Here is a 21,208-nt window from a genome sequence, read left to right as displayed (position 1 = left end):
TGATCACTCACCTAGGGCCAGACATCCTGGAATGCAAAGTCAAGTGGCTTAAGAAGTATTCCTACAAACAAAAAGCTAGTGGAGGTGATGGAACTCCAGTTGAGCTGTTTCAAATCCTGAAAGATGATGCTGTGAGAGTGCTGCACTCAATATGCCAGCTAATTTGGAAAACTCAGCAGTGGCCACAGGACTGGAAACGTCAGTTTTCATTTCTCGTAGTTTCTGTTTACTTGTCATTGAGTCCAGTTATTCCCGTCCAGTTTCTAATCAGCTGTCACTTGTATCTGGGGTGTTTTTCTCCCTTTGGATCTGGATCTTTTCTAATAGCTTCCAGTTCTTCCTCCTGTTCACGTGTTCCTTTACGTGCTTGAGCACAGTCGTAAGAGTTTATCGGTCATCCTGAAGTCCTTGTCCGAAGATTCACCATCTTTGGTTCCGTCTCTGCTGCTGTTTTGATGTCTCCTCTGCTTACGGCTTAGTTTCCTTCTTGGCATGGCCTGGATTCTAACACTTTGAACTGTACCTTGTCGTGCGGGACAGGTTTGTTTAAGTACTGTCGGGCTTTGTTCCAGCAGGCAGCGAAGTTAATACTTGGACCGGTTTGCTCCTTCTGAGGCTTGTGTTCAGCCTTAGATTCCACCCAGGGGTTAGCAGAACCCCAGTGCTGAGCTCAGACCCCATGGAGGACTCCACGCCAGTGTCTGCGTGTCCTCGGGCCTCTGCGCCCTGGGTGGTGGAAATGCACCCCGGGCTTATGGAATGTACGCGGCTCTGCACAGATTGGTAGACCCACGTGTACAGCTGCCTCCAGGCAGGATGTGGGGGCCCTTCCCTCAGCAAACAGTGTTCCAACATCCAGAAGCAGCATGTGGAACCTAGCCCTGGCCTCACACCCGCTGACGGCAGGAGTGCAGCTCCGCAGCCGCTCTCCCTGCCCAGCGTCCGGAGTCACAGCCACGCCCAGCGCGCTCAGCCCACGGCAAGACCGCGTGGCGCCCGCCTGCCCACCTCTGCCAGGCGTCCTGTTTGGGGAGCGAGCCCTTCAGAGCTCAGGCTGTTCCGAATCTCCTTCCGCCCGCACCGCTGTCTCCCCTAACACTGGACGGCGGATCCCAAAGGAACAGCGACTGCCTGGCCGCGAGGATGAAGCAGGCAGGCACTGCCACTCTGCCGGCCCTGCGATGACTTAGGGGCTTCGTGCTGGGGACAGTAACAGCAGGAACTGTGCAATGTGTTTCCTTCTCCTTAAAGAATGCGTTCATGAAATTGACAAGCGCCACATTTTGGCTTCTTAATGGAATGAGTATGTAGGAGGCAGGTTTCAATCAAAGCCCACTTGGCTGTTTCTCTTCCAGCCTCAGCTCACTTACCTCTGTAACCGGCACGAGGCCCTCCAAGGCTGGGCCCAGGCTGAGCAGTGACATCGCTGGGCACGTGTGGGGCTCCCTCCGCCAGGCCTGCACTGCGGTGACCGGGAGAGGACCCGGCCTCACCCTGGAGCCTCAGCCTCCTGGGGCCCGAATCCACCCTCTTTCTTGTTCCCGGGATGCCCCCTTGAGGGACCAGGAATGCCAGGGGTGGTCCTATGGGTCAGCTGGCTTCCAGGGGCTGGGAGGCTGAGATGAAGCAGGCCCGCTGGGCGGGGCGAGTGTGGAAGGTGGGGGGCACCCAGGGAACGGGGCGGGGTGGGGGGGGCACTGCTGGTCTGAACTCAGCCGGGAGGGGAGGCACCTGGCCCTGCCGGGGTCCAGGGACGTAGCGGGGTTTGCACCTCCCTGAAGACCCCCTGCCGTGGTCACAGTCCGGCCTCACCGGCCTGTCTCTCCCTTTGTCGGACCATCCGACGCCCAGGAAAGACTGGCCCGCCGCTCGACCAAACCCCTCCTGCCTGCTGCCCTCGCCTCTCCTTGCAACTGCCGGCCCCTCTTGGACCCTGGACCCAGGACCCCGTCAGGGCCGCCCCAGCAGCAGAGCCACGCGAGCCCCTCCCTGCAACCGGGCCTGGTCTGGGGCTCAGACCGCAGTCCCGTCTGCACGGCCCGTGAGGGAGCCGCCCGCCTCCTCTCAGCCCTCCCGGCAGCTTGCTCCCTGGACGCCCCGGGCATCGTCAGACGCCACCAGGGCCACACAGCGGCAGGCCCTCGCCGCGTCCCTTCCCTCAGGGACGCGCCTGGAAGCAGCGTCACCGGGGGGCTGGGAGCAGCGGGAGCTAGTGTTGCAGGGGTGCGGGCAGCCAGGCGCCCAGGCTCTGTTGCGCCCCGTCCCCTCCAGCGCCCCCGCCCTCGCGCTCACCGCCGCCCGGATAGCGCCGGCCCCGCTGGACGGAAGGCGGGGAGGGTGCCAGCGCTGCGATGCGCGGGCGGCGCCCGCTCCCCCGCCCCCCCCCCCCCCCCCCGCCCCCGGCACAAAGCGAGCAGACCAGGCCTCCTGCTGTACTAATGTATTCCATCTTTCAAAAAGAAAGACATGATTTTAATATTACTTAACAATATGTTAAAAAAGTAGCCAGGCAGGCTCCGTGTTAATACAGTTGTACACTCTACAGACTTCATGGTGTGAGTACTGGTGGGTGTTTGCTCGGAACGGTCTCGTTCTGCGGGGTCTTACACAAGCTGGCTACAAGTCGGGGGTCAGACACGGACGCGCGACGTGGACACTCTGGACAGTGGACTGTGGAGGACGGCGGGCCCGCCCGCCCGGGCCCCCGGTGGCCGCGGGTGGAGCTGGGCGGAGCCCCCCGGGGGCAGGTGGCGGGACAGGGCGAGACGCAGAGGGCCGGCCGCGCGGGGACGGCTCGTCCGGCCGGCTCACGCACAGACAACACGCACACGAGCTCACAGCGCGGCCGAGCAGCAGGCTCTCGTCGGGGGGCTGGGCCGGCCACCGCGCCGCCCTCTCCAGCATCCTCGTTCAGTGGGCGGCAAAGGTGGCTTTTTTCAAGCTGAAGTTGGACCAGTTGATGGACAGTCTTTGTCGGGTCTGCCTGGCAGAATCCAAACAGAACCTGGAAGACACGAAGCGGCACAGTCACGGGGTGGGGGGGGCGTGGCCCAGCCTGGCCGCAGCTGAGACGCCCAACAACCCCCGCCCCGGCTCTTCGCCAGACCGAGGCCACGGCTGCTGGGGAGGGCGGTCCCCCCGCGGGACATCGGCCAGCGCCCTGGACACCCCTGCGGATCTGTGTCTTTTCCTCTCGGTCCGCAGGGAGAGGGCCCGGCCGGGCCCTGCCACGGCCGGCACCCTGCCCTCCCTTACCCACGAGTCACGAGGGTGTGACTGAAACACGACTCTGCACCACCAGGACACACAACACTGTCCCCCGCCGCCCTCGGGGCAGGTCAGCGCAGCCCGGCGCCCCCTGGCCTGTCTGCTCTGCAGTGACGGCCAAGTTCTGCACTCAACGAGGGAAAGGATGTTTTCTTTCAAAACCTTCTGCATCATTTCTGAAATCCTCACCCTTCCCTCACTGATGTGGTAGCAGGAATCTGAATTAAACCATAAAATGGTACAGTTGTCCCTCGTCCAGCAGGGGCAGCGCTTCCACCTCATCCAGGGTCGACCGTGGAGCCGTGGCCCAGAGGACTCTGTCCAGGGAGGGGACACCCCTTGGCCAGCCTGCCCACCCCCACCCACCCACCCTGGCGAAGGGGTGCACCGTCGCCCAGAACCCAAACCCCGAGTCCAGTGAGGCTGCCTTTTAGAGCTTCCGGAAGCTTCCACCTCTGCTGCCTCCTTCACACGCAGCCAGGGTGCTCAGCGGCTCCGGGACTGAACCCGAGCAAGGCTCAGGGGCGCTGCCAGCAGCCAGCCCGCCTCCTCCCCCGACGCCAACCACTTCCCTCAGGCGTGTTCCACGCTGTCATGCAGACACGCCCTCGTGTGTGCGCGACACCCGTGTGTGGCTATGATGGAAAAGCCTGGGCACCCAGCCCCAGGCAAAAAACCCTGCACGGCCAAGCCCAGGCATGGGGCTGAGCCCCAGACGCAGCCAGCCAGCCCGGCCTGGTCACCACAGGGCCTCATGGTTCTCTGCAGGGTCGGGACCTTGCAGGCGTCCTCAGGGGCTGGGGCTGACCTCTCCACTTGGCCGCGTCCTTTGCCACTGTGGGCGTGCGGTCCTGCCGCGAGGCTGCACCAGGCTGAGCGGACAGGACCCTGGAGGGTGCTCCAGGCGCGGACACGGCGGGCCTGGGCGTGGGATCCCGGGGGCACAGGATAGGCCGTTCCAAGCTCAGTGGATCCGCCAAGCTCTTTTCCTCGGGGACACCTGATGCTCCGCTTCTTGCCTGCAGTGGGGCCGAGCCCGGCCACTCCCAGCACCAGCTGGCTGAGGCCTCCACAGGGAACCCGTCACAAGCTTTCTGGGCCACTGACTGCTTCGTCTGCCCACCTGTCAAGAGGTCTGTCTGTCTGTCCACAACAACCTGCAAGGCTTGCACACCTTGATGTGAATCCTGCGATGTGCTTGCTGCAGTTCTCTCACTTTTTCTATTAAAGAGCAAGTTGTTGACTTTAGTGTAGCTTATCAATCTTTTATTTTATGGTTGGTGGGTCTGAGAAGAGCTTCCCTGGTGACTCAGATGGTGAAGAATCTGCCTGCAATGCAGGAGACCTGGGTTCAATCCCTGAGTTGGGATGATCCCCTGGAGAAGGAAATGGCTACTCCAGTGTTCTGGCCTGGAGAATCCCATGGACAGAGAGAGGAGCCTGGTGGGCTACAGCCATTGGGTCACACAGAGTTGGGCACAACTGAGCAACTAAGGCCAGCACATGATACAAAGAATAGACACAGAGTGGACACCATGGGCTAGCAGCCAGGCCGGGGCCCCTGCCGGCACCAAGCCCCGAGCCCGCCTCAGGCCCTGCCGCCTCACCTCGGAAGGAATCACCGACCTGGCTTTTTATGCTGATCACCTCCGTGCCTTTCTTTACAGTCCTAACATCTGTGTATGCATCCCTGAACAAGACACTCCATTCCTAAAGACAGACTTCGCCAAGGCGTAACTGCCGCGCAGCACTGCAGGGAGTGTCTGGGGAATGAGCCCATCGGGGAGGACACCGCACGAGTCCGCGCTGCCCCAGGTCTCCTGGCCGCCCTGGCCCCAGGCCAGCCCCCTGCCGTCTGTCTCCCCACGCCGCCCCCGCTCCCTGGACCTCACTCCAGTGGGGCCTCCGAGGAGCGTGCACGTGCCCCGCAGCAGCCCTGGGTGGAGAAGCACCACCTGTCTGCTGGTGTGCGTGGCCCTGGGGGTCACTGCCAGGCTGGGGCTGTAAGTAAGACTTGCAGGAACGTCCAGGAACAAGTCTTGGCGCGAGCATCCACTCTCTTCTCCTGTGAGCTTTCGCAGAGACCCCTGGAGAGGAGCTGCTGGACTGAACGGCAGGCACACTAAACGGTGCACTTCAGTCTGCCTGACTTCAAGTCCCCGTGATGGCATCATCGTGTACGCTCCTGCGTGCTGGGTCTTGTCTGACATGCAGTGTGTATGGAGTGTCCACGGTGCACATGGCTCGGCTCCATCCCTTTCCCCTGCTGTGACATTCCTCCCCGGGCTGTATCACAGGTCCGTCCCCACATGCTCCAGAAACACTGCGTTGAATTCCACAGAACCCTTCCTAGGTTTTAAATCTACAGATAAACTCGGTGAAGCGCAACGGCTTAAGGTGCCAACCCTCCTGCGAGCGCACACGGAGCCTCTGAGACCTGGGTCTTCCACGCTCCTCTGTGGCCCGACTGACAGACACAGCACAGACTTCGGCGCTGTGATGACTGCTGTCTTTATTCAAACTCCGTTTCTGTGTTACCAACGTGGAGAGAACAGCAGCTGACTTCAGCGCACTTACCCTACAGCCGGCTCTCGCTACACTGTGCTGCACGCTGTCACTCCCCACACAGATCAGCTCGCTCTGAGTGAAAGCCTGCTTCCTCCCTGCAGGCCTCGGGCCCCTGGTCTCCGCTCCTGTCCCTCTGTCTGTCCCGCGTACCGTGCGCAAGGCTGAGCACCAGCAGCGCTGACGGCAGGTCCGCTCCACAGGCGCTTCCACACTCCTCCCACTTTGGAAGATGCTCCACCCACGTCTCTCTCTCTGCTGGTGAATCCCTTTTTTCAGGCTAAAGATATTTCCTTCCACTGCTTACTGTTTTTTCTTTAATTAATTATAAATGGGTCCTAAGATCTTAGCAAAGGTATTGTCTGAACCCACTGAAATGACTGCATGCCTCGTCTTTCATAATGTAGCAAAAAACACCTCCTAATAGTAATTCAGTCCTGGAATAAGCCAGTTGGGCCACATGCAGCTTTTTAAAAACATCCTGTTGTGACTTGGAATGTGAGTATTTTCTCGATGACGTCACATCTGACACTCTTGAGAGAAGCGCATCTGCGGTCGTCCATTTCCTCTGGGGCTGGCTTCAGCAGCTTCTGCTATCAGAGTTGCATTTCTTTCCTAACGTGAAGCGGGGGGACTTCCCTGGAGGTCAGTGCCCAAGACTGGTTTTCAATGTTTTCAAAGAATCCAATTCTGGCTCTGCTGATCTCTGGTTCCTGTTCCACTATTTCTCTTATGTGTTATCTCCTTTGTTTCACTTTCTTCCAGTTTATTCTACTGTTGTTTTTCTAATTCCTCAAATGAAACCCTAACTCACCAACTTCCAGGCTTTTACTACCCAACTCCAGCATTTAAGGCTTCAGTGGAAGTGCTCCCAAGAGCAAGCCTTTTCTCAGGCTTCCCTACAGCACAGCTGACTGACAACGTGCGCTGTCCTGCTATACCCTGGAGTGGCTCAGGTACGCCTCTGCGTCTTTTCATCTCCGTTTCCGTACGGTTGATCACAGGACACTGCATGCAGTTCCCTGCGCTCTGCGGGAGGACCTTGCTGTCCACCGATTCTGCATGGAGGCGCCTGCTCACCCGTTCTCCGCGGAGCAGTTTGCATCTCCTAATCCCGAACTCCTCCTCCGCCCTCCGCAACCTCCCTCCCCGTGGCGACACCAGACTGCGCTGTAGGCCTGTGACTCTGCTTCTGCCTCACAGACAGGCTCCCATGTGCCGCAGTTTAGATTCCACACATGACTGACATCGTGGGACACTCACCTTTTCCTTTCTTACTTCACTTACTGGGATCATCTCTAGGTCCATCCATGTTGCTGCAATGGCATCATTTCATTATTTTTATGGCTGGTTAATATTCCATCGTGTCTGACTTTTTGTGACCGAATGGACTGCAGCACGCCAGGCCTCCCTGTCCATCACCAACTCCCGGAGCTCACTCAGACTCACGTCCATCAAGTCGGTGATGCCATCCAGCCATCTCATCCTCTGTCGTCCCCTTCCCCTGCCCCCAATCCCTCCCAGCATCAGAGTCTTCAAATGAGTCAGCTCTTGACATCAGGTGGCCAAAGTACTGGAGTTTCAGCTTCAGCATCAGTCCTTCCAATGAACACCCAGGACTGATCTCCTTTAGAATGGACTGGCTGGATCTCCTTGCAGTCCAACGGACTCTCAAGAGTCTTCTCCAACACCACAGTTCAAAAGCATCAATTCTTTGGCGCTCAGCTTTCCTTATAGTCCATCTCTCACATCCATACATGACTACTGGAAAAATCATAGGTTTGACTAGATGAACCTTTGTCAGCAAAGTAACGTCTCTGCTTTTGAATATGCTGTCTAGGTTGGTCCTAACTTCTCTTCCAAGGAGCAAGTGCCTTTTAATTTCATGGCTGCAGTCACCATCTGCAGTGATTTTGGAGCCCCCAAAATAGTCTCTTACTGTTTCCATTGTTTCCCCATCTACTTGCCATGAAGTGATGCCATGATCTTAGTTTTCTGAATGTTGAGTTTTAAGCCAGTTTTTTCGCTCTCCTCTTTCACTTTCATCAGGAGGCTCTTTAGTTCTTCGCTTTCTGCCGTAAGTGTGGTGTCATCTGCGTATCTGACGTTATCCACATCTCTCCCGGCAATCTTGATTCCCACCTGTGCTGCATCCTTCCAGCCCAGCGTTTCTCGTGATGTCCTCTGCATGTCAGTTAAATGAGCAGGGTGACAAGATACAGTAGCCTTGATGTACTCCTTTCCTGATTTGGAACTAGTCTGTTGTTACATGTCCAGTTCTAACTGTTGCTTCCTGACCTGCATACAGATTTCTCAGGAGGCAGGTCAGGTGGTCTGGTATTCCCATCTCTCTCAGAATTTTCCACAGTTGTTGTGATCTATACAGTCAAAGGTTCTGGCATAGTCAATAAAGCAGAAGTAGATGTTTTTCTGGAACCCTCTTGCTTTTTCGATGATCCAACAGATGCTGGCAATTTGAGCTCTGGTTCCTCTGCCTTTTCTAAATACAGCTTGAACATCTGGAAGTTCACTGTTCACGTCCTATTGAAGCCTGGCTTGGAGAATTTTGAGCATTACTTTGCTAGCGTGTGAGATGAGTGCAATTGTGCGGGAGTTTGAACATTCTTTGGCATTGCCTTTCTTTGGGATTGGAATGAAAACTGACCTTTTCCAGTCCTGTGGCCACTGCTGAGTTTTCCAAATTTGCTGGCATATTGAATGCAGCACTTTCACAGCATCATCTTTCAGGATTTGAAACAGCTCAACTGGAATTCCATCACCTCCACTAGCTTTGTTCACAGTGATGCTTCCTAAGGCCCACTGACTTCGCATTCCAGGATGTCTGGCTCGAGGTGAGTGATCACGCCATCGTGGTTATCTGGGTCGTGAAGATCTTTTTTGTGCAGCTCTTCTGTGTGTTCTCGCCCCCTCTTCTTAGCACCTTCTGCTCCTGTTAGGTCCCTACTGTTTCTGTCTTTTATCTTGCCCATTTATTGTGTCTGATTCTCTGTAAAGCCCAAATTGCTTTTTGTATCTTGAGGCTGTTTTATTAAACACGTAGGTTTAAAATTCCTATTTCTTCCTAACAAATGGAGCATTTTATCATTAGGAGCAAACTCCACCTATCCCTTGTGTTAAAATGCGTTTCATCTGAGAATAGCGCAGCTGGAGCAGAGCTGTCTTTCTCTGTGTTTCCCCCTCTCTTTTCTGAGAAAACAGTCTTATTTACTTTTGGCCACGCTGGCTCTTCGTGGCTGTTCGCCGGCTGCAGTGAGCCGGGCTGCTCCTGGTGGCGACGTCTCCTGTCGGGGAGCCCGGGCTCAGGCAGCTGCGGGGCCTGGGCTGGGCGGCCCTCTACAGGCGGGACCTCCCCAGACTGCGGTGAACACGCGTCTCCCATGCTGGCAGGCAGGTTCTCCACCACCGAGCCCCCAGGGGAGCCCCCTGTCCCTTTCCAATACAGTTCAGGTTATTTTCTTGTATATAGCATATATATGTATTTATGTGTATATACATTAAAAAAACACCACAATCTGACAAACTCTGTTCTTTCTGCTTACTGCCTATAATGGGCACTGAGACAACTGGACTTCTGCCATCTTTGTAGAGTCTATTGTGCTCTCTCTACACTTGTTTCTTGAGTTTTTATTTTTTTCCTCCTACTGATTACCAGTTTATGCATTTTATTTCTATTATTTTAATGTTTGCTGTTAAAATTGTGTCCAGCCCATTTAGGTTCAGTCTGAATGGTAACTACCCTAGCAGTGAAAAAGGGGCTGAGGATACTCAGCTCTGATCACATCACACCGAGCAGATGTGTTGCTGATGCTCAGTACTGGGGCTCCTTTACATATAATGTCAATCAGACATTTACCAAGATTCACCAGGAAGCTGTTTCCTTCCTTCCTTCCTGTATCAGACTAATCTGAGCTCAATTTCCCTTTTCTTGTGCCTTGCTGTATGGCTCCCGAGATCCTAGCTCCCTGACAGGCAGGGAACCATGCCCCTGCAGCGTAAGCACAGAGCTACCCACTGGACTGCCGAGGAATTCCCGATTTCCATTTTTGAAAGTATAATTTTACAGCTTCCTTTTAAACAGGCCTCCCCGCAGCACGCTCCTGCAGCCCTTCTTTATCATGGGGAAGGAGAACTTTGTGGGGTTCACGCTTGCAGACTGGCAGTCTTCTCCGACACTAGGCATCGCCCATGGTCTCTGACTTTGAACGCCATGTGGAGCAGCGGAGTTCTGTTCGTTTACCCTATTGGTACAGGCTGTGCTTCTGATTCTGTAGATTCGTGTTTCTCATCAGCTCTGCAAATCCTGTCTCTTTAAATCCTGCTTTCCCACCGTCTCCCCCTCTCCTCTCAGAGGGGCTTCAGCTGACATGCGTTAGGCTGGGCCTCCCCGTCGCCTGACCCTTCGTCCACACTTTCTATCCCCCTTGCCTCTCGGTGTGTCCCAGCGAGCCTTCCAGTTCACCCACTCCCTCTTCAGCAGTGTCGAGTCTATCACCTGTCTGTCAAGACCTTGATTTTAACAAGTCTGTTTTCACTTCCAGATGTTTATAGTTTTTCCTAAGTCCTGGGTGCTTGACAATCTTTGTTTATAATAAGTCATCTATGATTATAAGCTGCAGGAATCCTGCAGGTCCACCTTGGGGAAACTTTCCTCCGAAGTGTCACCAACATCCCAGAAATGCCCTATTATTCCATTCCCTGCCCTCCAGAACCCAGCTTCAGGGCAAACTGTGGAAGAATTCAATAATTTAGCTGTACCTTCCTTTGGACTTTGTACAAACACGTTCATATCATCTGAGAATGACAATTCCACGTCTTCATCTGAATCCTTATCCCTTTGTTTCATTTTATGTCTTTAGAAATAAAAGTTGTGATAAGAGGCATCCTTATTAACATTATTAATCTCAAAGAATAGCTTTTAATGTTTCACCGTTAACTATAACATCCGCTGTATTTTATGGATACGCTGCATTATGCTAAGGATGTGCCTTCTGTCCTAGTTAAGAGTTTCCATTGTGAAAGCTTAACTTTAGCAAATGCTTTATCATCTCCTAAGAGGTAAAACACACACACATTATACAATAAACATAGTTTTCAGAAACACTTAGAATTTCCTATCTCAAATATGAATTAATGACACTGGAAAATGCTTCTTTTTTGAGTGTGTGTGTGAGTGTTTTCTGAAACAAAGAATTAAAGTACTGCTAAATAAAGAACAAAGCACTTTAAAGAAATTTCTTGCCGTAACTCAAACAGACAAAATATTACTGAAATTATGACAAACACTATTAAACATGTCTGCATACCAGAAAAATGGAATACATTATCCAAAACGTTACTTTTCACCTTAAGAGCGCGCCCTGTCCCTGTTCCAGCACCAGCACACATAGAGATCAGTGGGAAGATCTGTGAGAACAAAGGCGTGGGCCCGAGGCCCCGGCGACGCCGCGGTCGAGGACCGCTGTGAGATGCCCCGGGACGCCGTGAGCCCAGCTCCACACCCACGGGGAAGGGGGCGGTGGCCGTGAGGGCAAGGAGGCCAGCGCGTGTGCAGGGGTGTGGGTGGGGCACGGCACAGTGGCCAGGCTGCGGGGCCGCTGACACGACCTCTGCCCCAGACTGACGGCAGTGCTCTGGGAGGGACACGCACGGCACCACGGAACCCCTGCTGCCTCAGACGCCAGGCCTAACCCTTACCTTTTGAAATATTCCACTTCCCTCTCCGTCTCATCCATGTCCACGCTGTCTAGGTCGATATCTTTAGGCAGAAAAACATCATCTGCAAAGTGAAAGAGGCAAGTCAGCTGAGCGGCAGGCCACCTTACCAGAACGGAGCAAAGCACTTGGTTTTACTTCGACCGCTTCACAAACTAACAACCTTTCCCAGGATGAGATTTTGCAAAGGGCCAGAGGTGGGCGGATACCGTGGGATGAGCCGACTCCTGTGGAGCGAAGGCCCCGCAGAGGTGGCGCAGGGGCTGCGGCCTGGGGAGAGCCCTCGAGAGGCAACGCTCCCGGTCCCCGGTCCCCACTGGAGGGGCAGGGGCAGGGCTGCCAGCAGACGCGAGGCACGTCTGGGCCCTGGACCAAGCCTCTGGAGGAAGCCGGCTCTCCTGGGCCTTCGGCTCATTCGAGCACCCTCCAGAGACTTTATCATCAGCCTGAGGCTGTCCCAACCAAAGAGTAAGGCTGTCTTTCAGTCTGCAGGTGAGGAGCCCTCTTTGGAGACAGGTTACAGCAGGCAGCCTCGGCACCTCTGGGGTCCTTAACTCTCTCCTCTGCTTTGCCCTCAGTACGGGGCCTGCAAGATGTGGTGCGCTTCCTGCCTGAGCTCAGGTGCCAGAGGCTCCATCCGTGCACACCTACACACTGTGGGGGCTGGGGTGAGGGGCGTGGTGCCCGCGCACCAGCAGGCTCCACCCAAGGAGCATGCAGGCCGCCGCTGCTCTGTGCAAGGCCGCTCCCCACTTTAGCATGGGACAACTTTGCAATCTTCCCTAAAGACTCTCTTTCCTCCTCTCACTGGGCATTTGCACAGGATTGTAACAGAGTACACCCCATTAACACAGTTACAGTGGCGGAGCCACGGCCTAGCTGCACACCAGTTGCCCACAGTTCTGAAGAGTCCCAGCGGCAGGCGGGGGCCGTCACACCCACCCGCCACAGCAACGCTGCCCCCAGGACCAGCAGGACCACAACCCCCTGCGGAGCTTACTGCCTGGGTCCTTCCCTGAAGCCCTGTCCTCCTGGCTTCACCCACAGCTAGACGCCAACAGCACCACCCCAACCTCCGCTGGGCCACACGTGCAGAGCCACCTCCCAGCCACCCTAGGCGGGCACAGCCACACCCCTCCACTTCCGCTCCTCACATCCCGCCCCGGTCAGCAGTCTGGGCACGCCCCTTGTCAATCGCCAGGGACGCCTGAGCCCATCCCTGCTGCTGCTTCCTGCCGTGCCCCCCGCGCCACTCCCCCATCCACTCACTGTCGCCTTCACCAGGCTCCTCCCCTCGCAGAGACCGCTCTCCAGGCCTCGGCGCACACCTCCCAGCAGCACCGCCGGGGGTGGGTGGGGGGGCGCGCGGGGCGTGGGCGTGCTCGGGGACACTGCACGCGAGGAGAGAGGTAGTGAGCCAGGAGATTTATGACTTAAGAAAACGACGACCTGGAAAGCCCAATCGCAAGCTGTTCCACAGATATGATAGTTCCAAAAGAAGAGCAGCTTCAACCACACACACAAAAAAACAGGAGGTGGTCTTCCGGAGACGCTGCCTCTATAAAGTGATTCTTGATACTCTTCTGATTAGAACAGACAACCAGGGTCAAAAATCGCGGTGTAAGGAAAAAGTAGGATGAAACTATAGCCAGGTTCAGTACTGGACAGACATTTTTTGCACAAATAAACTGTAGTAACCAGAGTGGAGAGAAAGATGACCTAAGACAGTCCAGGCCTGGCTGGCTGCTCATGTGCAGACCACGGAAACCGCAGGCTTCTCTGGAGCTCGGAGGACTTGCCCCGGCCCTGATGGAGGACACGGGCCCAGAATCTCTGCAGGAGGCGGGCGCCTGCTGTGCTCACTCGCGGGCAGGCCTACGAGCACCACGTGCTCTGACGACAAGGCAGACACAGCGCAGCCAAGAGTGGGGTGAGAAGGGACCTCAAAGTGGGGAGCGGAGCGGAGGCGCTCGGCGTGAGGCTGCCCGTGGCAGGGAGCAGGGCCACGCCCACCAGGAGCAGGGCGGGGCCTGCAGGGCGGAGCGCCAGCAGAGCACCACACGTGTTCTGAAACAGGGACACGGCACCCAGAGAGAGGACACACAGGAAACAGGTCTAACAATCACTCGGTCATGTCAGGGCTGTCCGATCAGTACATGGAAAGGGGCTCACCTCACCTGCGGTGCCTAAGACTGTCAATACGGCTCACACAGCAGGACTCAGGTGTCTAAACTGTATACAAGGCAACGACCTAAAACCAAGCGACTCAGAAAGGCCAGAAACGGAGGGAGGATGACAAGGGTGCCTGCCAGGCAAACAGAAGCAGAGGGACAAAGAAGTCAGGCCAAGAGCAAGAAGCACAACAGAAAGGAGAGCCCGAACAATAAAAGCCGCGGCTCAGTAAGGAATTCTTAGGGATGTGCACCGAGTAACACAGAAGCCGCCTCTAAACCAAAACGCAGGGAAAAGGCCTCGAGCACAAGTGACAGGACATGGGTCAGGAGGGCAGAAGCCAAGGAAGTTATGGAAGACTCGAACATAATTCAAAACATATCAGGGACATAAACGTATTTAGACATAGATTTGTACCATGAAAACAGAGAAAATATACTTTTATCTCAGATGCACACAGAGCAACCACAAAAACTAGTCACAAAGATGATACCAGGAATTTAAAATCACCAGTAATTAAAAGCAGAAATATAAACACTACTCTTGAATCACAGAGTCCAAAACCTAGAAATTATTAATATAAGAGAGGTTCTCCCATCTGGAAATCTAAAAGCCACCTATTAAACTACTGGGTTAAAGGGGGTAAAAACTACATGGAAATTACTGAATTTCTAGAAAAAAAAACCAAGTGGAAATATTATCCGATATTATGAGATATACTTAAAGGGAAAGTTCAGAGAAAAATTTTTCAGAGAAAAATTCAAAGTGTTACTTTGATCAATAAAACAGAAAGAATGAAAAGAAATGAACTCAATTCCCAAGTGGAAAAGTTGTAAAGAACAATGAAGTGAAACCAAAAAAGGCACAGGAAAAAAAGATAAAAATGGAAACTAATCCAGCAGAGGAAAGAATAGAAATATCCCTAATTACTAAATCAAGAGTCTTTAAAAAAAAATTATATAAACTATTTTAGAGTCAAACAATAGGGAGAAAGGAAGCACAAATGTACAATATAGGAAATGATGAGAGGAAAACCACCATTAAAAGAAATTTTTTAAAAAGAATATACTTTGGGGACATCCATGGTGGTCCATTGGTAAAGAATCCACCTTCCAACGCAGGGGACGCAGGTTCAAACCCTGGTCGGGGAACTAAGATCCCACATGCCTTGGGGCAACGAAGCCGCGTGCCACAGCACAGCTAAAATCAAACAAAACAAACAAACGCGTGTGCTCTGCACGCGTCTGTGCAACTAGGCTGGCAAGCTAGCTGGACCGATAGTTTAGCACAGAAACATAGTTTACAAAAATTAACCTCATAAAACACAGAAACACCTTAACAAACCAGTTACCACAGAGGACAGAGAGAATGTTATCAGGAAACTACCCGCAAAAAAGGCGCCAAGCCCAGGGGGCTGCGTGGGAGACTCCCTTCAAATCACTAAATCCTGCACGGTCCCAGTGGAGGGCGAATTTCTCACGAATACTGAAAATGAAAAAAAAAACCTTCCTAATCATTATGAAGTGCAACAGGTCTAAGAAGAAAAATGTTTACACAGATGCTAGAAAACCTCTGACAAAAATCAGCTCCCTCTTGATAAAATATTTTTTAAAAGTAGGAATTATTGGATATTTTCTTAACGTGATAAACTATATGAACCTTAAAGCCAAAATCTTAATATAGAAATATCAAACGTTTCCAGTAGGTTTAGGAATGATGCAGTTAGGCAAGAGAAAACGAGGCATAAGGACTGGAAAAGTAGAAGTAAAGCTTTCTCTATCTGCGAACGGACGACAGAAAAGCTGAGGGAATCCACAAGACTGAAGGAACTCACTCGGGTGCAAGGCGGGAAGCTAAGGCGCAGGAAGCAGCGGTTTTCACGCATGAACACAAAGGCCAGGCGGAGGAGCGCGAGCCACGGGCACGGGCGGGCCCAGCGGCCCCATTAAGAAAGGGTGCCGAGATGAGCAAGGCTCGCTGTAGTAACACACGCTTAACTAAACATGCCCAAAGCTCGTCTCAACACGGAGTCAAGGGAACAACCACACGGAGGCACCCTGCGTTTCTTCACGGTGGGTTTAGTGGTGTGTATGCTCACGCTCACAATCCCCTCAGCTTGCACTTTGAGCATCTCTGCGCTCAGGGGTTTCACATGCCTGGCTACTGAGCTGGATGGTCCAAAGTTAGAACGTAAGACGGCAGGAAACAGCTCATTCAAATTAGAAGCAAGGAAGATTAAACACTTAGGAATAAGCTCGATAAGAAATGTGAAAAACCTATTAAAGAAAACGTAAAACGTTCCAAAAAGAGATCAAGTGGATTTGAACACATGGAAAAATGCCCCCTGTGCTTGGTAAGGACAAACAACAGCATATAAACCAATTCTTCCTAAATTAAGCTATAAATTTAGCACAGTACCAATAAAGATATCAACAAGGGTTTTTCTTTTTTAAGGGCGTTAGGCACATTTATGAGCTTCCCTGGTGGCTCAGAAGTTAAAGCGTCTGCCTGCAGTGTGGGAGACCCGGGTTCGATCCCTGGGTTGGGAAGATCCCCTGGAGAAGGAAATGGCACCCACTCCAGTGTTCTTGCCTGGAGAATCCCATGGAGGGAGGAGCCTGGTGGGCTACAGTCCACAGGGTCGCAAAGAGTCAGAGTCGACTGAGCAGCTTCACTTTCACTTTCTTTACTTTCAGGCACATTTACACCAAAGTTCCTATGGGAATACAAACCCGAACAGCCGAGAAAACACTGGAAAAGCCTGAGGAGAGAGGAGCCGTCCCAGCAGCTCACCCGGCACACCCAGGGCGGGCGGACAAGCAGGGGGAAGAGGCACAGAAACACGGAAGACAAGGCAGAGAACACCTGGGGGAGAAGAACGGCCCTTCCTGCGGGATGCCGCCTGAGAAACGCAGAAGGGACAAAGGAGCAGCGCCGTCACGACTGTCTGAGCGAGGGCTGCTGGCCACGGACGCGCAAACTAGCGGGCGAGTGCCTGGTGCAGCACACGGGGCTCGTCTGCCCCCACGACACTGGGCCTGAGCACAGGCGGAGGCGTGGTCCTCACGGAGGAGGGATGCCCCGCCCAGCGGCCTGGGAGGCCCAGGGTCACCGCCAGGCGGGCACGGTGCCCTTCTGACCACGCTGCGCCCATAGACAGTGCCGCTGCCAACAACGCACAGCCTGAGCCCCACTGTGAGGGAACGGCACCCAACTGGAACGGCTCTAAAAGGAGTCATCCTGAGCACGGATGGGCCGCACTCCTTAGAAAGGCGAGGTCTGGGAAAGGGAGGAACTGACAGGGGCCCCAGGGAGGGCCCTGCACCAGGAGAAACGAGCTTTCCCTTAAAGGATGCTACAGGACAAACGGAGCAACAGCAGCGAGGCTGCGGTCTTCGAGGCAGAGGATGGCCTATGCGGCGTCGACTCCCTGCCTCCAGCCACTGTCCTGTGGTCCAGAAGAGGGCCCTCGCTGGAGGACACACACAGGACCATCTAAATGGAAAATGGCAAACAACTCTCCTCTGGCTCAGAAACACAGTCTGGAGGCCAGGAGGACAGAGCCGGTGTGACCGCTGACCTGGGGGTGGGCGGGGTCCTCGCGCTCTTCCCGCAGCCTGGGGCTCGGAGGCTACCTCACGACAACCAGACGTGGCGACAGTGCTCAATGGCCCTGAGGCAGAAGCCAGCACGTGCCCGCGGGCTGCGCGGCCGGCGGTGACGGTGGGGAACCCCTGCACTCACCGATGGAGCTGCTGGCACGCTCCCCCTTCTTCTTCTTGCTCTTCCTGCCCCGGCCCTTGGGCTGCGGGGACTCTGCGGGCACTGGCTTGCCGCCGCTCTGCAGGGGCTCGCTGGGCGCGGAGGGCTCCGCGGGGCCTGGGCCCGGCTTCTCTTCGCGGACGTGGTTCAGGTGCTTCCTATTGTTGTTGTTGCTGTTAACCTTCGTCTCCTCCCTTCGGTGGCCCGCCAGGGGCGGGAGCTCCAGCACTCTGGCCTTGGGCTCGGCCTGCGGCCGGGGCCGGGCCGGGCCCTCTGGGGCCCGGGGGGGCTCCGCGGGCTTCCTGGCGGGCTCGCCGGCGGCCTTGCTGCCCGGCCGCGGCTTCTGCGGGCCGGCGCCCCCTTTGTGGTGATGCACCATGTCCAGCAGGAAGGATAGCGGCTCTGGCTGCTCCCCGCCAATCCCCTTGGGCAGGAGCCGCTTGGCCTCCCTGGCGTCCACGGGCTCAGTGGGGTCCGCGTGTCTGGAGGGGTCGGCCCCCGGCCCCGGGCCCGCATGGTCCGCATGTCTGGAGGGGCAGGGGGATGAGGTCTCGGGGTCTTCAGTCGGCTCCACTGAGCCATTGTGGATGGTCTCGGTGCCAGGCGCCGACTCTGCGGCTGCCTGGAAGCTGCTGGCGAGCATGTCCAGCTTGGGGCAGTCCTTCGCGAGCCGGTCCTTCTTCTTCTTCTTCACGGCCCGCAGGGTCTGGAGCTCCTGCAGCCGCCGCAGCTCCTCCGTCAGCCGCTCGTCCTCGGCCCGCCGCCGCTCCTCGCGCAGGTGCAGGTGGCCCCGGGCCCGCGCCTCCGCCTCCAGGCGCGCCTTCTCCTCCAGCTGTGATGGAAGGGAAGGCAGCGTGAGACACAGGGACACGGGCGCCTGAAGAGCTGAACCGTGCGCCACGATGGTAAGCTCTGACGGCCTGTGACAGGCCCAAACCTTAGGGCACGCCCACGCCAACGCAGGGGTGACGGGGAACAAGCCCCCACAGTCTGAGCTGCCAGGGGGCCGGGGGTCAGGGAGCAGAGGCCAAAAGCGGGTGTGCGCCCCTGCCCCAATGGGCCCGGTGTCCGGGAGCGGGCGGAGGACGCAGCTGCCAGCACAGGACTGACCGGGCGCCTCGTGGGCGCTGCCAAGCCCATCCAGTGAAGCCCCTGCTGATGCACCCATGCGGGTCACAAGGACACACAAGAAAATGTCTGCTAAGGAACTAGAGATTCTTTTTCCCACCCTAGCAGGTAAAATTCCCAACTTGTGTTCACTAGCGTGATAAGACAAATGACTTTCTAAAACATTCAACGTGACGTGACAGACAGTGCTTCTCTCTTGCCATCCAACTGGCAGGAAATTAACTTTCATCTCAGGTGAAGACTCTGTGTTATTAGTGACACACATTCCAAGAGCACAAGTGGAAAAGATCCCTGCTGTCTAGCAAACAAACGCCCAGTAAGAGAACAGAGAACAGGCTCTCCGTCACGGGCTCCAGGGAGGCCTGTGCTGGGAAAATGCAAAGGCTCTTCCAGACTTCAACATGCCTCACGATATCTCAGAAGGCAGCATTTACAACAGACAACCTGCCTTTCTACAAAACTTAAATATAAAATTAGGCTAAAAATTCAATGACAGATTTTCAAAAAATCTCAAAGATCGTTCAAAACTCTTGCTCCATCAGGGAGGCGGCGCCAACAGTGCCCCCAAGTGGCCCCACCGGCACCGCGCCCCCGCAACACAGCAGCCACAGTGCTCTGGACCCCCGTGACCCAGAAAAACGGGCTGGGCGGAGAGCACACAGGTGAGTGGGTGCCGGGGGGCGGCCTATGCCAAGCCTGGAAGGATGCAGCCACGTCTGGAGTCAGGTCGCCCGCACGGAAAGAGGATGGGGGCCGGGGCGGGGGTGGGGGCAGCCTAGACACGACCTGCCTGAGCCAAGGCTTCGGGGAACCCAGCGGGAAGTGGATCCCTGGGACCCCGATACCGCAGCGCCGCTGGGTGGAGGACACGCCTCCTACACCAGGTTTGAGGGAGGAGCAGGCCTGTCCCTCCAAGGCCCGCATCAGGCCTTGGGTCAACCCAGGCCCGTCTCAGGACCCGGAGGCACGCCGCCCGCGGCAAACCCACAGCGTGCAGTAGCGGCCACCCCCGAGTCGCTGTGAGCGACACCGGAAAGAACCCCACACAAGCGGCCCAACCTGTGGTGGGCAGGCCTCCTCACCCCTCACAGGTGCGTCGGCTCCTCCCAAAGCAGCTCAGCCCACAGTCAGAGTCTGCGGCCTGACGAGCCCCCCATGAGCACGGCCTACCTGCCTATGGAGGGGCTTGGGGAGCCAGGCACCGGGAAGGCCTTCAAGAGAAGTGGGCGGGGGGGGCAACTACCGGAAGGGACACTCCCTTCACGCACAGCGCTGGTGTGCCGGCTCAGAGCAAAGGCGACTCTGTGCCCGCCGTCTCCACCAGCCCACAGCGCCCCTTGCGCTCGACAACCGAGGGCTCCTGCCTCGAATTTCCTGGGGAAGACGCGCCTTCAACAGAGAGAGGGGTGGGCCTGCTCGCCATGCCGGCAGCACAAGGACCTGGGGCTGGTGTGAGACCACAGCTCGGGGGGCACACATGGGTCCCGTTCAGGCTGACGGAGGCCCCCAGGGCTCCAGGAGCAACGTGGGGGCCCGCGTGGCCCCAGGCCTGCCCCGCCGTTTACCTTCCTCTGCTTGTGCCGAGCGCGCTTGGCGGCCCGCGTGCTGCTCACGGGCTTGGTCTCCGAGCTGTTTATGAACTGCAGCAAGTCCTCCACCCTGCGATGGTCGACCACACTCTCCCGTTCCGAGAGCTGGTCCGCTTTCTTAGGCTGCTCTTCCTTCCTCTTGGTCAGCCGTAAACGGAGCTTTTCCCTCATTTCCGCGTAATTTCTACTTGTAGGTGCAGCTGGAGGCTAAGACAGATGAAAACATGACTAGACTCGAGTTTTCATGACTGAGAATGTGACAGATTTCAGACCGCAGCATTAAGAAAGAATCCTTTCTCACCACTCAAGTACCCCCTGTGTGTCAGGAAAAATGAGTAAGAGACAAGCCTTCCATCGCCAGTTCCCCAAAGCTGATATCCTGGCACAGCCTGTCGCGCTCCACAGGTTCAGGGCCATCGGGCGGAGGGCGCCCAACTGTGCCCACAGATGGTCATTTTCAAACTAAAAGGAAACGACTGTCCACACTGCCTGGTCCACTCCTAACGTGACGGAGCTTAACTACCTTTTCACGGCAATAAAAGGGTTTATAGTCTTTCCGCATCCACTCACAGGCTTCCTTTCCAGTGGTGAAAAGATTTCTCACCGACTACTAACCCAAGTGTGTCCGGAGAAGACGAGAGACAACTTGCACTGCCTGCTCCTCCACTGCCCGCCCCAGGCTGCACACCCGACACCTGCCCCTAAGGGCGGAACGGCCGTCCCGGACACCGCGCAGCGTGGACGCGTCTCGCCGGGCAGCGCCGTCGAGCCCAGCATGTGTGACACAGAGCCCCGCGGGGCTGCCATCCATGTGAGCACACCCAACCGTGCCCACGCCCAACCGTGCCCACACGTGGGTCGGCAGTAGGTCTGACCTCATCAGCCATTCTAAACACCACAATCAAACGCAAAAACCCAGGGAGAAAATACTCATAACTAACTCTGGGCAAGTATTTTTCATTATTTCTGTAGGACAAGTACAACCTAGAATC

At 55.6% G+C, this 21,208-nt stretch overlaps 1 protein-coding gene across 3 annotated transcripts in view; it reads right to left on the bottom strand.

The window, feature by feature from the left end:
* The window catches only part of FAM193A (family with sequence similarity 193 member A), a 151,223-nt gene continuing 132,440 nt past the window's right edge, over positions 2,426 to 21,208 (bottom strand). For all 3 annotated transcript variants that reach the window (XM_018049834.1, XM_018049835.1, XM_018049836.1), the window contains 4 exons: positions 20,193 to 20,423; positions 17,482 to 18,331; positions 11,548 to 11,629; positions 2,426 to 3,004 (listed from right to left, as the gene is read on the bottom strand). In XM_018049834.1, coding sequence (XP_017905323.1) covers positions 2,911 to 3,004; positions 11,548 to 11,629; positions 17,482 to 18,331; positions 20,193 to 20,423 — 1,257 coding nt within the window. In that variant the 3' untranslated portion in view covers positions 2,426 to 2,910. The remainder of the gene's footprint in view (positions 3,005 to 11,547; positions 11,630 to 17,481; positions 18,332 to 20,192; positions 20,424 to 21,208) is intronic.

The sequence above is a fragment of the Capra hircus genome, chromosome 6, assembly GCF_001704415.2.
Source record: "Capra hircus breed San Clemente chromosome 6, ASM170441v1, whole genome shotgun sequence".
Lineage (NCBI taxonomy): Eukaryota > Metazoa > Chordata > Mammalia > Artiodactyla > Bovidae > Capra > Capra hircus.
This window is presented reverse-complemented; position numbering and strand designations above follow the sequence as displayed.